The sequence below is a fragment of the Cupressus sempervirens genome, chromosome 3, assembly GCF_028749045.1.
Source record: "Cupressus sempervirens isolate cs-2001-9-10 chromosome 3, ASM2874904v1, whole genome shotgun sequence".
Taxonomy (NCBI): domain Eukaryota; kingdom Viridiplantae; phylum Streptophyta; class Pinopsida; order Cupressales; family Cupressaceae; genus Cupressus; species Cupressus sempervirens.
This window is the reverse complement of record NC_143120.1, coordinates 1058872426-1058890587: the sequence shown is the minus strand read 5'-3', so window position 1 is coordinate 1058890587 and position 18162 is coordinate 1058872426. Positions and strand designations below refer to the sequence as shown.

General features: G+C 34.6%; 1 protein-coding gene across 1 annotated transcript in view; it reads right to left on the bottom strand.

Moving 5' to 3' along the window:
• Nucleotides 1-784: 784 nt before the first annotated feature.
• LOC149570385 (uncharacterized) overlaps nt 785-18162 on the bottom strand; it is an 84305-nt gene continuing 66927 nt past the window's right edge. Inside the window, exons 2-4 of the mRNA XM_089823031.1 lie at nt 15311-15969; nt 2577-2777; nt 785-1302 (exon numbers count right to left, since the gene is read on the bottom strand). Of these exons, the coding sequence (XP_089679157.1) occupies nt 1102-1302; nt 2577-2777; nt 15311-15969 (1061 nt within the window). The 3' untranslated portion in view covers nt 785-1101. The remainder of the gene's footprint in view (nt 1303-2576; nt 2778-15310; nt 15970-18162) is intronic.

Below are 18162 nucleotides of genomic sequence, written 5' to 3'. Positions count from 1 at the left end.
GTACCTCTTCCCCTACTCAAACGCTACCCATTTGTACTTCATGGATGTGGATCAATCCTCTTCATAGTCCCTTTTTTAATTATAAAATGCACCTAAAGACTCGTCAACAAATCAATGAATATGAATTTATCATTTGTTAATATTATCTTAAAAATCACTTAATTTATATACTATTATATTCCACAACCCTTAATTAGGGCAATTACATTAATAAACATTGTCTTATTTAAGATATTTTTAAGGCATAGATTCTAAAAGCAAAGAACCAATTGATTATTTTCATCATGCAACATCTTTCCCATAATTAAAGCTTTTACGTTAGTTATCTATATTAATAAATTATGCATAAATTTATTTTTTTCATAATATAACTTAATCCTTGTTTGATTTTTTTATGTTTGCATTATGATTCAATTTTAATTTTCATTGCAATTATTACTACTTTTTACAACTTTTTAAATTCGAAGGCGCTTAACATTGCTTTCTATGGTTTGTTCCCGTTACAAATAAAAAAAATTAAAATCTCCTTCGGGAAGCTAAGATTTCTGATGACACATATTTCTTTCGTCGCTTAACTTCATTCCCATTGTTTAAAGAAATAATTATAATTCATCCAGATGGTATTGACACCAAACTGTTTCTATATGTTACAAATCCTTAGGACACAAGCTACAATAGGTAGCCAGATTTCTTATGTGAAAGAAATATTGTGCTGCATTGCTGTTTACCTCCAGCCAATAGTGTTTTTCTTATGCTGTTCCTTTGTGATTATGACCATGATAAATCCATCACTGATCCATTCCTCATAGAAGGAAACGGATTTTATTATTATTTTATTAAAAGAAGGATAAAATGTGAAAAAAAAGCTTTCAGAAAAACGTTGTAAAAGATGTTTATTTTTCAACGGTATGTTCGTTAGTTTCCTGAAGCTTTTTCCACAAAACTTTGTTCTCATTTTTTCATGGAACCGGAAAAATATTTGTTCTAAAGAATAAGAATAATTGTATAACTACTATACAACATGCAGAAATCCTAATTTCAATTTACACAATACAAACAAAACTTCAATGTAGAACTCCGCTGCTATTTGGGCGAACGATGTTAATAGCCAAATCCATTCTCCATAACAGAATCCATGTCAATGACATGCTCCTGCAGTATCTTATCATAATAGATATCATTCCCAATGTCGACCATCATATCCTCCACTTCTTGAAGAGGCTTATCAAAATAGAGTTGTATCTGTGCCTTCTTTATAACCGTCACTTTGTATCCCTCTGATTGGGCTTCCCTGTAAAGGTCCTGGAAACAATTTAAAACAGCTTAGTCCATCAATTAACTTTCAATTTTAAATGTGCTGCTCGTCTAGTACATCACACTGTTATTTCAAATAAATCAACACAAAATAATGCACCGTCTAAAAATTCCAAGCTCTTTGAATCACGAAGTCTACTTTGGGTTGAACAGAATCATATATGCAAGACGAATCCTAAATGATTTTCAGTGATAACAAGTACTCGCCAACCAATATTCAGATTTTTCGGAAGATACATGAAGTTTAAGCATTTCCCGTTATCCAGTTCATCAGCATCCAGAATCCAATTGTAATTACTAAGACATGGAGCATAGTTCCAATAAATGAAATGCAACATTAGTGGCTCTGGCAAGTTAATCCTGCATCCCTTGTTCCTCATCCTCGCCTTTCGTTCTTTTCTGATTTCTTCCTACTCATACTCTTGCTGTCCTGCCCATTTCGTTTTATTTTCATTTTTGGTATACCCACCAGAGCTATTTTTATGTTTCCTTATTGCCTCACAAACAACCGGTCATCTTTCTTTGTCCAGATAAAATGTTATTAAACTCTTTCCAGTTACAACCCCACATAACCCCAGGCAAGCACTTCTTCGATTAGACCGCATAGCTCTTTAAATGTCGACTTTCAGTTCCAAGAAAACAAAGAATTGATTCCATCCAGATAAGTTTATTAACATAATACCGGGTCAAACCTAAGAAATTCTTTAAACAGATATAATTCCAATTTGAGTTAATGTCGAGAAAATTAAGTATGACAGACAAGAATTTATACAACAGAATATGTACGAAGAAATGTACAGTTTGCCTCGGAACAATTTTCTTTCAAACTTTACGAGAATGTAGTTAATACGTACATGCAGATGTGGCAGATTTCCAAAGAATTTAGGAATCGAGAATAGCTTTGACTTTTGTCAAAAATATGGACTAGTAAACATTAAAATGTGAAGAAAAAAAGGAAAACGTTGGTCTTTATAATGCAAAATTACATGGAAGTAACTTTCAGGGACTCGATTTATTCAAATATATTTACATTTGACCTTTTTTTAATGCAAAACTGCATTTTTTATTTTACTATTTTCAATAAATCACTGATGCTAGCAATAAATAACTAGCATTTATAATGAAATATGAAATCAACACCAAGATCAACCCCTCAAAACGAAGACCCATTCAAAGGTCATATGTTGATTTTCAGTTGTGTGTCTATGAACAGAAAAGATAAAAGAGGAGAAGAAAGCCAAATCCATGGAATCTGAAGTTACCTTGGAAGTACGTGGTATGACACGGACATTGGCATTCTCCAGGCTTGATCTTAGAATATAGCAAAAGTTTTTAGCATCCCCACGGTCTTCAAAAGCAATAACATGGCGATAAGTGGCCCTTGGTTCAAGGTCAGGAGCCATTTCCAATGAGTAGAAACCTCTCACCAATTCACCATCTTTCTGTGTAATTAATTCAATGCACTGCATATGAAAGCAGAAATCCCATAAGCCATTAGATATTAGATATACATGCAATTTATGTATTAGAAAATAGGAAAACAAATGCTGTTATTTAAAAAATGTAGCTGCACAACTAGATGCCTTATGAAGCAATCTTGGCATTTAGATAAAAGGCACAAGTGTATTAACCAATAGAAATATGGAACTGAATAGAAAATTTAAGCTTACCCCAGGGTAATTTGTGGACGTCAATTAGTTGCCTAAATGACTCTAAGAGGAAGATCTTTTCAAAAGGAAACAAGCAATATAGGTATATTAGGTAATTTTATCTTCTCGCTTAGAATGTTGTGATGTTTCTACAAATATTTTAGTAGAAAAATTTAATCATCTTATCACTTTTCCACTGGTATATCCAAGGATGGGTGTCAAGTTTCAGCTAGTGGGGAGATTTTCAAAAAAAGGATGAAAATCAAAAAAGGATCTTTATGGCAAGCATCGTCACAAATGGAGAAAGAGTAAGTCATTCAAATTTGTTACAAATGACACCACCTACCATCAGGTTTTCTATGGGAGACATTCACAAATTAGAGATGGAATGAGCTCTCTCCACATTAAGGAAGAAGAGCTCATTTTCTTCTAAAGATTTGTTTGGTTAAAAAAAATCTAATTGCAAAAGGAAGAATCAAATTATATGAAAGATGTTGTGGAAGAAAAAGGGCATGACGGGATACAAGCAGATATCACCATCCATTGTTATGGTATCTTAATTAACAATGACAAGGAAACTACACTAAAACAAAATCCTTAATGAGTTCATAATAGAGGTACATGTTGTCTCATATGGACGATTTAAGTGAGCAGAAATCTGCCTGCATGTATCATGTAAACCTAACATTACAAGACAATCATTTTCAAGTTTCTACACTAAAACAAAATCCTTGATAAGTTCATAGTAGAGGTGCATGTTGTCTCATATGGACGATTTGGTAAGTGAGCAGAAATCTGCCTGCATGTATCATGTAAACCTAACATTACAAGACAATCATTTTCAAGTTTCTAAGTGCTTGGCGTTTTTCATAAAATAACAGTACATTCTGAAAACATTTATGACTTTTTCTGTTCAAACGAGGAATTACACTACATCTATGATTCTTTCCTAAGTTGACGGATTGGGTTCAGGTTCAAAGAACTGGTTTATCGGTATGGCAAAATTTTGAAATGGGTCTGGGTTCATTAGTACAAAATCATGTAAAAGAAATATGTATATGTGTGCATTTATGTACGTATATATGTATGCATGTATGTATGTACACAGCCTACGGGCAGGAATTAAGATCAAAATGCCAGTGTCATAAAAACAACAAAAACGCCATAAACATGTTTTCATAGCATCATATCAACATCAAAATATTAAAATAATAATATTGAGTTCAAGTATCATTGTTTTGACATTCAACAATTGGAACTTTATACTAAGTTTCAATCATCTAATGAATTATCTAAATCTACTTATTATTCTTCTTCATCATCAAGGGCATTAGTTGATTCCAAACCTGTGCCAGTGTCAATGGATCCCATCAATAATATTCTCACTTTCCAAGTCCTCAAATGCTTATTACTTTTCCAATGTACAGAGAACTTGTTTGTTTGTAATCAACATCCTACTCGAAAAATGTTAAGATAGTAGCTTACAACTCTCTTCACCAATTGAAGATAGTGTTTAATGTTTAAAATATAATTGATCACTATAGGGAGCTTCCAATTAATCAGATAGGGATCATTATCAGCAATTGGATATAAAAAATTCACTAGAAAAAAATTTTAGGGCAAGTTCAATTTGATGTAAAAATTATCTGAACCAGCAAATTTGTTTTGTAATGTTAAAGATCTTATTCAAATTCTGCAATAATAGTTTTCAGCACTAGATTATAGAATGTTTCTCAGTAGAAATGTACCTAGTTCACACTTGGTCTGCCAGTGTACTCCCTTGGTTCAAGCCTGGTTCGACCCGGGTTCGGCTTGGATTCGAACCCTGAGCAAACCCACAAGTGAACCAGACAAGTTTGAACCCAACCCTACTCCAGCCATAAAACTGGCGAATTGGGTAAATTAGATACTTTCAAATGCACTTTTTTAATTTCCAATTGAAAAGCACAAGATCTTGACAAATCCTAGCAATTCTTCCAACGAAATCAGTCACTAATCAGTAATCTTTCACATACATGACCTGTCTAAAAAACAGAGATTCGGTCAAACTATGGATCTTCACCTCTATTACAATGGTTCTACTTCGTACCAAGCCTTGTAAAATGTAATTAATGTCCGAAGGCATTTTATTCAAATTACACCACTCTACAATCCTAAAACATGATTCTCTAGATCAATGACATTTAGAATTAAACAAGAAGTGTCGATGCAAAGTTAATAACACAGAGATATTAAATTTAATGAATAAAAATTAAACCTTATGGATGAAAAGCACTAATAATTATTATTATAAAAAATATTGTAATGTTTCTATAGTGTTCATCTTAGTTGATTTCGGAAGTTTCCTTTTCTGCATTTTGTTAACAATTGTTTTTGTTTATAAATATCACCTGAGTAATCTCTTATTAAAAAAGCCTTTCGTCCTTATTGTATACATCAATTTATAATAATTGTTGGATGATGAAGGAGATTGTTCAGTATCAAGGATATTGCTAGTTGAAATTGTTGTTAGATGATTGTTGCCATACATATTTTGTTATTGATTTCAACATATGTTCAGATGTTTCAGAGATGAGATAGACATACTATGATTCTATGTTTTACACGTTGAGCAAGACAGTACAGGCAATGTATGACATTCCTAAGCATGCAACCTTGGATTTATGTTACAAAGTGAGTGTAGCATTATGTCTATGGTTGCAGAGCTTTATATGTTGATCTAAATGAGTTACAGACGTTTTGGTGAAGACTGGTTGCAGATCAGTGACAGGGAATTATGCCAGAGTTACTATGTTTTGAGTGTTAAGTTGTTGGCGAGCAGAAATTAGTGTATGCGAGCATAAGGCATGGTAGAAGACTTTGTTTAGCACGTTTCGGGATTTGTGGTTCATTTGGTTCATATTGTGTTGGTCGCTTGTGTGTTAGCATTAGTGACATTGCTTTTGGGAGGCGACTGGATGGTATAACAAGTATTAAGGATTGGCGAGCATTGATTATGGATCTTGGAACATGATTTGATAATTGCAATTGTAATATACTCGTACTGGCAACTGTGTGTACCTTAGCATTGGTTAGTGTAATTATTTGTGCATTGGGGAAGTCCTAACAGGCCAACCTAATTGCTTGAGTATAACTTGTATAAAGGAATGTAATTCCTTTGTTGTATGATTTAGGATGTGGATGATATAGATGCAAGCCTTGAAGCTGTATATTAGAGTTGAGTTGAAGGTTGGTCAGATGTTTTGATATAGGTATGAGTGGAATCTATGGTTATTCCTTGAGCACTTCATTGGAACTATGTGATAACTGCAAAAGAAGCTCCTAGTAATGCATGTAATTTCCAAAATTAAGGAATCCATATTTGAAATATGTATATAATATAATCTTACCTTTATTTTTGTGTATAATATTTCATACAATATATGAAGTATGTATATAATATTTGAATGTTATACATAATGAAATTATAATAAACAAATAATTAATTAGTCCATGCAAAATACCTAAACCAATAGCTGAAGCTATTTTCATATCATATAATTATCAAATTAAATATTACAAAAGTATACAAATCCCTAATATAAGCTAATCCCAAATCGTATGAGCAAAGGAAACAATCCGTCAAACAGAGGCATTTACATCATATACATATGGATGTTGGAGAAATCGAATAAGCAAGCCACAATCAAAATGCAGTTACCCGACAACGCTCAAACATCTAATAAGGTTTTTATAAAATTATATATATTCAGTATGCGGTTATCAGAAGAAATATTCAGAAACAACAAACCCATAATCATAAAGGATAAAGCGGCCATTGAAGGCATCATACACAAAACAACCAACGCATGTCCAATCACCATCCACGTAGATCACCAATAGGTAAGCCCAAGCCAGAGTGGCAAACGCATCCATATTATAAACGAAGGCAAGTATTGTGCAGAAGAGGTGACGCCTAGTGTCTGAAGCACATACGATCTCCATTCACAGGAGACAAAGCTAATACCGGATACATAACAAACACAATCTGAAGAATAAGTAAACATCCCTCAAACACCAACATCACGCAAGAACAGAAGATAGTGACATCCAAAGGTCAGTACAGGTGACAGAGTTAACACTTAGCAAGAGGAATACTCAAAGAAAGGCACTGCATATATAAGAAGGAATCACCATCGAATCAATAGCAGGGCAAATATCGACTACTAGAATAGAGTGATCATAGTAAAGTCTAGAATAAACCTTTCCAAACAGAGGTGTGATGCATCACTGTTAGTGAGAGCTCATATTCTTAGAGACCGAGTAAACTTTGGTAGAAGACATTTGTTATGAATGTCAAGTGAAACTCAGAGACCAAAGGGCATTTGTAATTGAATATCGGGATCTTGAAATGGATTCCAGAGAGAGGGATTTATAGAGAATACCAAGTAGTATTATAAATCAAAGATCCCAAAGAGGCTTGAGGAAGACACTCTTCATATGAAGATTACCTAATCGAGATATAATTCTCACTAGAGGGTTAGGTGAATTGAGAAGAATCACTTCCGAGGGATTAGGAGGGGTTAGCAAGGTTAGTATTTAGATTAATGTTTCATTAGTTTAATATATCTAACATGTTTAATCTATGTTTTTTCTATATTGTACTAACGAATTGTTGCAAGTTACAACATTCAACCTTAATCCAAAAGAGGGGACATTATAAACTATAGAGTCAATTGAGTTGCTATTCAGTCAATTCATCAAAGGTGGATTTAACTATTCATTCTTCGGACAAAGAATTCTCTTAAAGGTGGTTTTAACCTTCAACCTCCGAGCAGTGTACTCAGGTAATGAGCCTTTTGTTCTCCATCAACTCCTAAAAGGGTTGTGAACTTTTTAACAAGGGTTTTGTCCTTTAACAGGGACGAACGTACTAAATGCTTTGTATAGACTCCTAACGGGGTCAAGTCTCCTAACAGGGACATTTTCATAATAGTGCATGATCTTATGGGTATCATCCCCACCGGGATTTTCCTCCTTAACAAGGATTTCCTTGATATCAAAAATATTGTGTCTTATAGTGTTGGTTCTTGTTCATTTTGTTATGCATTGTTATATCTTGCATTGGTGATTTGATTGATAAGTATAAAGTTCGTAAATATAGCACACAACTGATTCACCCAACCCCCCCTCTCTTAGTTGTGTTGTGAGGATTGTTATATCTAACAATAGTAGGGTATCAGAGCAATTCGATGGGGTTTTTAAGGTTTGCTGAATTTTTAAAATAATTTGTGGCCTCCTACCTAGAATTTTTACCAAAAACATTCATTGATTTTTGTTGAAAATAATTTGTTGTCTTTTGGCAAAAATTTTAATAACCAATTCATGACATTCTTTAGCCTCTACACTTCACACAACAATCTTTTTCTGCCCGTGCAAAGATTTCCACAAATTGCAAAACTCAACATCACAATTGTCTCCTAGCATTTTTCCAACGGATTGCATTGTTTCTTCCTAAGTTACCCAATTCGCTAGGTTTAGGGCCCAACCAATGTTGGGCTTGAATTGGTACTTGGTTATGGTCGAGCTCACCTGTGGGTTTGCCCATGATTTAAACCCAAGCGGGCTAATTCATCCAAGCCAAACCTTAGTCAAACCAAGGAAGACCCAAGCATACCAAGCGCAAACCAAGTACATGTTAGAAGCTAGAGTTGTCGTTGCACCAAAAGATCGAGCTTTTAATGCCCGATACAACCACTAGACTTATAGAACATAGGAGGTGGTTAAACCATGTCACGAATCCCAAAGGGGAAGGCTGGCGATTAGTCCAACAATTCCCCCCTCAATGTTACCCGAGGGGATTCGAACCTATGACCAAGCTCTGATACCACTTGTTAGAAGCTAGAATCATCGTTGCACCAAAAGATCGACCTTTTAATGCCCGATACAACCACTAGACTTATAGAACACGGGAGGTGGTTAAACCATGTCACGGATCCTAAAGGGGAAGGCCGGCGGTTAGTCGAACAGTACATTTCCTCTAATAAACATTTTATAATTTTGTGCAGAAAACAATTATTATAGAATTTGAATAAAATCTTTAACATTACAAAACAAAATTTGCTATGGTTCAAATATTTATTAGATCAAATTAATCATGCCCTCAAGATTTCTTCCACTGAAATTTTTATATCCAATTGCTGATAATGACCTATATCCAATTAATTGGAAGCTCTCTACAGTGATAAATCATATTTTAAATCTTCAATAGGTAAACAGAGTTCTAAGCTACTTTTTTAACATTTTACAAGTAGGATGTTAATTACAAACAAACAAGCTCTTTATACATTGAAAAAGTAATAAACATTTGAGGACTTGGAAAGCAACTAGTGCCTTTGATCATGAAGAAGAATAAGAAGATTTAAATAATTCATTAGATGATTGAAACTTAGTATAAATTTCCAATTGTTGAAAGTCAAAACAATGATATTTGAACTCAATATTATTACTTTAATATTTCAATGTTGATATGATGTTGTGATTACAATTTTATAGTGTTTATGTCATTTTTATGATACTATGCAACATTCTAATATTAATTCATGCTCCTAGGCTGCCTACATGTTCATGCGCACGCGCGCGTGCGCGCACACACACACACACATATATATATATGTTTTTGTACATATGAACCCAAACACCATTTCAAAATTTTGTCATACCAACAAACTAGTTCTTCAAACCTAAATTTGAACTTGAATCGGAACCAGCAACTTAGTTTTTATTTTTCCAAACAAAGAGGTGTCATTTTCTACATTTGACTTGCACTTTGCCACTACGAAGGGTTTTCCGCACAACCACAGAAGATCTTTTTGTTACAAGTGTGATTGTTGTTGCACCAAACGATTAACCTTCAATGCCTGATACAATCACTATACTTATAGAATCCATAGGAGGTGGTTAAACCATGTCGCAAATACCATGACGGATGTTGGCGCACTGCCAACCCCCTTACTACCAGCGTCACTCACTACATGCCCGTATCACTCAAGGAGGAGATTTGAACCTGTGACCAAGCTCCAATACCACTTGTTACAAGTGTGGTTGCCATTGCACCAAAAGATGGACATGTCAAAACCCAATTCAACCACTAAACTTATAGAGTCCACAGGAGGCAGTTAAACCATGTCGAAAATCATGTGAGCATAGTTTAAATACTAGGACTCGCCGTAGATGATAAACCAAAAAAAGGACTCTGTATCAAACTCGAAAGGACTCGGAAAAAGGAAAAAATTGTAGTTTTACATTAAAACAAAAAGAAACTTATGTATTTAAAGAACATAAGGAGTCATAAATTGATACATTACGCATATATATGAAATATCATCATAGTTGTAAATATCATCATAGATTAATCTCAATCACTCAATATATGAAATATCATCATAGTTGCAAATTTTTAAATGTATAACAGCAGCATAAGTTTATAAATGTTTACAAAATTAGATATAACAATATGTCCAAATGTGAAAAACAGCAAACTAAAGACTACGTCCTCTCTCCTAATATAACTCAATTTTTCTCGCCTTGAACTATTAGGCGTCGAGGTTTCTAAAGTTGATTCTTCATCTTCAACATCAAAGTCCTTGTCTTCATCATCCTCCATCTCACGAGAATCACTCAATGTTGTTGCTTCCACTGCTGCACCTGCAAAGTCTTCTTCATAAGGACATATCGCCATCATGATGATGTACTTTGCCGATTCAGATCTGATTCTTCAACCTCTCCACACCCTAAAATACTGTTGTGATCAAATGTAAATAGCAAATGAGAGATATAATGAAAAAAAAAACTTTATGCATGTTGACTGGACAACGCGAGTCCAAGTGAATGACTCGCGAGTCCCTAAGAAAGACTTGTGCAAGTCCACGAGAAAATATCACAAGTCAACTTGCAAAGACTCAGTTCACGAGTCCATGGCAAGTTGACTAGGCTCGCCGTTGGACTCGCAAATCCACGCAAGTATGCAACAAGTCATGCAATTTTTTGAACTATTTGGGACACTGGCGCACTGCCAACACTTTTGTGACCACCTACAGTCTGCATCATGTTTAATTACAAAAACAAGTTGTCGAGGTTTTTATCAAACTGTAGGTTTCTCTATGGATTTCTTCCAGCTCATCCTGTGTCAGCATTTTTATAGCACACACCATTTCTTCACCCTGTCACAGTGCATTTCTCTGCACTCAAACCCACGCCCATTTTGTATTCAGCAACCTGCACTATTTGTTTTGAAAGATCGTCATATTGCAACGGCTCTTAAGTTTTCTTTTTCTGCGATTTCTGAAAATCACGACATCATTGGTCAGTGCCTTTCAGGTGTGCTGCATGATGGGTATGTTTTCTCTACACAATAAGTTTGTTCTTCCATAGTGGAAGTATTCTGTGGTGTTTTTCTTCCCTCTATCTTTGGCCATAATTAGAGTTTCTGCAATTTATGGGGCTCTTCATGTTTGGGTTTTATTATTGTATGTTTTCTTAAAAAACTATGTTTTGGTTTTATAATTTTTTCCTTAAAAAATGATGGTTATGGATGGGTTTTATGCTAAATATTTATTTCCTAAAACATTGTCTGGGGTTTTCCAATTCTCCCCTTAAAAATCATGTTTGGCTTTTCTGATTTTTCCCCAAAAATCATAATTGGTGTTGATCTCAGGGCTTCTTTTTCCACCAACAAAATCATTGGAGAGGAATTTAATTTTCTAAAATGAATCATCATTGGAAGGTTTAATGATTTTCTCCACAAAAATCATGGTTTCTTTCAGTCAGTTTTTGGGTTGTAGAGCTCATCTCCAAAGACAATAGATGGTTTTTATATAAAATTGTGTTCTGAATAGTGGAGGGTTTGTTGACTTTTCCACAAAATAGTGATTTCAATATGAGAAGTTGATCTTGGTGTCTCTGGCTACGAGGAAAGGTTATGTTACCCAAAATCATGTTAGAAAGAGGGTCTCGATAGCAGGCTCATGACATGGAGCGTTTTAAAGAGGAGGGGGCAGCCTTCTATATATTCATGACCAAAAAACCTGCAGATTATGTCTTTTGTAGGGTAGTTGGAATGATGTCCATTAAAGGATGGTGTGAAAATTATATTGTAATGTTTTTATAATGCTCATCTTGGTTTAGGAAGTTTCATTTTCTGCATTCTGTCAACAACTGTTATTGTTTAGAAACATTGTCTAGTAATCTCTGATAAATAGAGCCTTTGGTGTCTATATAATAACAATAGTTGTAGATTGAAATAAACACCACTATACTATTTAGATTGTCTTACTCTAACTATAAAGTGATATACTACTTGCTACTTTGATTTTGTCAGTTAAAGAAGAGTTACCAATCTTACATTAAAATAGACAAAATAAGACATGAGTTGACATTGAAATAAAACGATGACAGAAATGGACTAAGGGTAGAAATGTGTCCAATTCAGTGTTTGAAGCTGATTTAGCAATCAAAAAAAGCTGGAATGTGCCAGAGAACATACCAAAAGGAATTTTGAACATACAGCTAGGGGAACTGCATCAGATGATAACAATCCTTCAGGTAGACTAGTGACTCAACCCTCCTCAAATAGTAGTGTCTTTTGACTGCCCTAACCTGAAACTTAGGGCCCGTTTGGTTGCTGGAATAGGAATAGAAAAGTTGGAATACGTTTTCCATTTTCTGTTTGGTTCGTCACTTGGAATAGGGAATAGGAATACATATTCCCATTTTGCCTCTAAAATGAGCTTATACCCATTCCAAAAAAAACCTGTTATTGGAATAGCCATTCCTATTCCCAATATTACATGCCTATTCTCCATTCCTATGCCCGCAACCAAACAGGCCCTTAATGTAACCTCTTGCCTGATTTTGCATTGCCCCAAGATGATCCAAAAGTGAACAATGTGGTGGTAGAAATAGGTCTTCAAGAATATATGGGGGAAAATGGTGTCTAAAGTTAAGAGCTTGCTAATGTTAGGCCCCTGTTAGGCATGTTTAGCTCAAGTAGTTTAGGATTATCAAAAGTGTGGTCCTAGAAAGCAGGTGTACAGAGATAATGTGTACAATGTTGGTTGTTAGGCCCTAGAACTCTGCTAAAATATGAAAAACGTGTGCTATGTATTATGTATGGAGGCGTACAAAGGGTGCTGGAGTGATGCTCATAGTTGTGCCAAGTGTCTTTGATGGATTTTCAGCTTTGAACCTTAAATGAAGCCACTGCAATTAAAGGCTTGCAAGTAGTATATGAGGAATACAAGAGAGTTAAAAGATGAGAGAGAGTGAGAGAGAGAGAGAGAGAGATTCTGAAAGTAGAAAGCTTCTTTAAATAAATAATTTAGTAGGGGAACGGACCCTTGAAAAATATAATAAGGTAAGCATCTGGGTTTTAGTGAGAGAAGAATGCAACTCAAATTGGAAGGGCACACTGGTGATGGCATGCTGGTATGAGAGAGAGAGAGAGAGAGAGAGAGAGAGAGAGAGATTCTGAAAGTAGAACACTTGTCTAAATAAATAATTTAGTGTGGGAATGGACTCTTGGAATACATAGTAAGGCAAGCATCTAGGTTTTACTGACTGTTGGGAGCAGGATGCAACTGAAATTGGTAGGGAACACTAGTGATGGCATGCTGCTGTACAAGACCACACAACTATGCAAACAAAAGGGATGAGTTTTTCCCAGCAGAAGGCATCCTAATTTGCTGACTCAGAACATCTTTGAGCGATTTCAATCTTGAAAGTCAAACTAGGGCCTAATATGTCTAGGGTTGATGGAAACCAAAGTAGGTAAAGAAAAACGAAAAGTGCAAAGTGTGCACATTTGAACTCTATAACAATCTATATTGCAACTCTTGATTGATAACATGCCATGTTACTAGATTTTGCAGAAATTCCATTCAAACTTCAACCAGTCCAGACCCGGCTCTGACCTTAGTCTAGGTTTTGCCTCCATTCACCCATGTTACTGGACCCTATTTAGGTGATGCCCTGCTAGAGGTACAAAAGAACAAAATGTAAGGCTGCTTTAATCGTCTTGTCTGTAAGGTGTTTGCAGCTTCCATAGATATTTTAGTCTATAGGAAGGCACAGGCTGTCTACCCATTTATTTAGGTAATTTACTTCAAATACTTATAATCCCCATTTAATTATGGCCTCAATAAAGGACAAATATGATTGAATTGCAAAAATGGTGAGATTCAATATACAGGATCCTTGAAATAACTTTTGCGAATGGCATCTGTCATTCACTATCAAAATCTGTTCATTGATTTTCTTGGCAAATTTCTTTTTGACACAAACCATAAGGGGTTAGGCATTTCTATTGACAAGGTGTAATGCACAATGCATCTTGAATCATTAATCAAATGCAGATACACTAACATAGACAACGTTGATTTGTCTTTAAATTTTTGACAAATCACATCGAATTAGCAATAATCAGCTGTGTGCATGAGCATGTGTGTGCGCATGCACATGCGTGTGTGTGTGCACCATCTATACTTAACTTTGGGGGAGAATAGAGAACCACCAGACCTGAACCAGCAACATAGATAACATGTTGGTTATAGTGACCCCCGTATTCTAAACTTCTATTCTTACAAATTACTGCAGGCAAATGACTAATTTTTCATGAATTTCATTATAAAACAACAATTTTTCATAGACCCTTCAAATTTTACTCAAAAGAGTATGCCACCAATCTCTTCTTCCATGTGACAGCCAAAATAAAAACTAATAGCTTAGCATATTTGCATATCAAGATGAACCTCGGTAAGAAAATGACTAGATAATGTCTGATTCTGTCCTTTGAACAGATTTTGATGTTTAAATGTTCTAGATAAATCATTTTAAGTATTAGTATTGCAAATGTTTATGATTTGATGATGGACATTAAAAGTAAAGACTGATTTAATCATTGTAAGGACACGACATTGATAATAATATAAATTGGATACTTTGAGACACAATATCTGGTGGAATGAAAATGGTCTTCTAAAACAGATACAAACCTGAATGAAAATAATCAAAAAGAAATAACTACAAAACAAATAAGGGTGCATATGGCTCTTTCTATTTAAAGTTATCAATTGTCATGACTTGCACACTTCTAGAAAAGTGAATTCAATACGACCTTTCCATTCAAAATGAGTTTAAACCCTATTTCTGTGGAACTTGTTTGGCTTCTTCCTATATTGACCTGTGTTTCATATTGAAGAGGTGTTTGACTTGGCATTGAATATAAAGGCTGAAAAATTGGCAGGTTACATCTCAAGGATTAACAGTTTTAAACACTAACATGAGAATACAAATAAGTCAGAAAAACATACCAGCACATATGGAAGGTCTATCCACCATAAATGGTCTTCCTTCTTTGGCTTATACCCTCTATACTTATTTAGCATTGCTTCTCGTCCAAATTTTTCATTCTCATTAGTAATCCTTTCCTTTACTCTTTTCATGTCATTAAGTTCCTCTTCTGAAAATTTCTTAAGAACCAGAGAAATTTTCTCAACCTCATCTTCTGTTATCCACCTATCAAGGTCCTGTCCCATTTCTTTTATTACTTCTTTTATCTCTGGGTCTTTTTCTGCATTGTATTTTTCTTGTAAGGCGCGACTCCATTTCTTAGTGTGCTGCCAAGATTCAGTTTTTGAATCCTTTATAAATTCACTGGGCTCCCCACTGCTACTGATAATAGTCTTAGCACCTGATGAAAAATCACTGACAGAAGTACGCCTTTTATCATTTGCACCAAACATGGAATTTGTGGAAGGTGAACCAGAAGACATTGGTATTGAAGTTGACTTTGCTGATTTGGAAGAGCTTTTTGTTTCAGGATTTCCTGAATGATACAGCTTATTTTTAGCTTTAATGATCTTTTCACGATCCTCTTTGAATTTATGAAGAAATGGAGAACTCCCTCTTTTATCGTGATCCTTCCAACGAGCCATAAAAATCTCTGGTGGGTCATCATAAGCAATACCATCTGAAACAAGAAACGTCAAGTTAAAATATACTCTCTCATCTTGGAAGTTTCAACTCTCAATCGATCTCCAGATTCCTCTCTTCACCCTGACAAAAATAAAGGTTTGTTGAAAAAATATCTTCAAACAACAAATCAAATTGAGAAGACAGAACAATCCCATGCATTCTGATGAAAACTCATTTTTAAGAACATATAGTGATCTCTAAACTAAAATGGCAGAAAAACAACACACTGACATAGTTACTAGGATATTCACATTTCATACCCTGAAGCCTTATTACTAGCTTTTAGTATGGGAATCACATCCCCATCTCAGAGACACATATGGGGGCATCTCCTCACACCAGGAGATTGCAGATGGAATTTTTTCAAATATCTATACATCTCCAGGAAGTTTGACTTGAAAAATAGGAAACATCTTATTGAGGTTGCATTCTCTCTCACACACACATGAGGACCTGCAAATCTCTATTTTGAGGTTGGAAAAACATACAAGCATTTCTCTAGCACAAAAATTTCTTATCAAAGTCAAATGAGGTTCTAGTTAGAAGAGACACAATAAAAAGGATTAAGATGTCTAAATTCACCTTAAATTCATCAACTAGTTATAAATGTAGCCATCTTTGAGAGCCTCCTACCATGGTTTTAAGTATTGGTGTAATATATGGATATAATTGATCTCTGCTTTTGTTTACATTTATTTCATTATTTTAAACGTCAGGTTTTATTTATCTTTTATTCTGTATTTTTGTTATGGTGTATAGTCATCATGTTTTCTAAATTTAGTATCTCAATAGTTTTTATTTTTCTTTTTTTCCATTTACCCATCTCCCATACCAATACAAGTCCATCTCTTAGTAGCTATTCATACTAGGAATGCCGAAGTTATGGAATCCATCTTACCTGCAACTGCTCAAAATGTTACATTTTATAAGCAGAAAATTCAGTTTTGTAACAACGGGCAGACTAAAATACCTACTCATACGTAACTAGCAGCTTATTTTCAAAACCATATCCACCGAGTTTGAAATCACAATAAAAGGGGAGGATGGGCTGTCTAGAAACCTTGGTTTTCCAAAAGAGCATTGGAAGTCCTGTTTGAAAAAGAATATTTATAAATTTTATTATAGAATAAAAGTATTCTAAAAATGAATAAAAATCAACAAGAAATAACACCAAGTTAAAAACTATGCAAATATAATATGCATTGATAAATTGGACATTACGTTTGAAGAATTGACATAAAAAACCACTAAATGGGTAGCAAGACAGCAAATTATCATGGTATATACCCAGACTGAAATCCCACCAGAAACCGCTGGGCCAAGCTCCACAAGATAACAACCATGATAAACTGGGAAAAAAAACATGTACACCCTGACCATGGGAATGGGGCCCATAAAGCATAACTGGATCTGACCAATCAGTCCCCAGATACCCTTCCCAAAGGCCTAGAAGAAATGAATAAATAGCTTAACATGATAAGAATGGTGTAATATTTAACATTAAATTGCATTTTAATATGGGTAAGATGGTAGTAATTTCTTATGTCATAATCAAGTAGAATACAAAATATTTCCATTTCCCTTGTATAATCTCAACCACAAAGGGATTGTTTTTCCAATTCCCTCATGTTCTCAACAACCAAATCCCCTTCTAGATCCAAACTTCTAACTCATCCAAAGAACACATTAACCTTTACCAATGGTCTCACTTAGAAGGTAATATTTTAACATTTTCAAAATATGAGTTAATAAATGAAGACACAACATAATTATATGAATACGATTTATTACTCATCTTAAATATGTATCCAAAAGGGAAAACCAAGATATTTATTCATACAATCTTAATACCAGTAATGTCAAATTACAATTGACATTTGATATTCATATTTTCTTCATCAAAAGCATCATACAGAGTCTTGAGTACTTCATATGTTGCTTATAAATATTTAAAGGTTTTTAGTCCAAAGTTTCGGTTGGTATATTCATTCAAAAAAAAATTTGATGAGAATTTAAAACTAATGCTTACCTTATTTCATATGCATGCACATGTTTTGGAATATTTGCTCGGATATGATCCTCAAGTACTTCCTAGGTGCCCAAGTTTGTTGTGGGTCCTTCACAAAGACCCAAAAAGAAACCAAGCGCGCAACAAGAACTGTACCACTACCAAGACCCAAGCTTTACC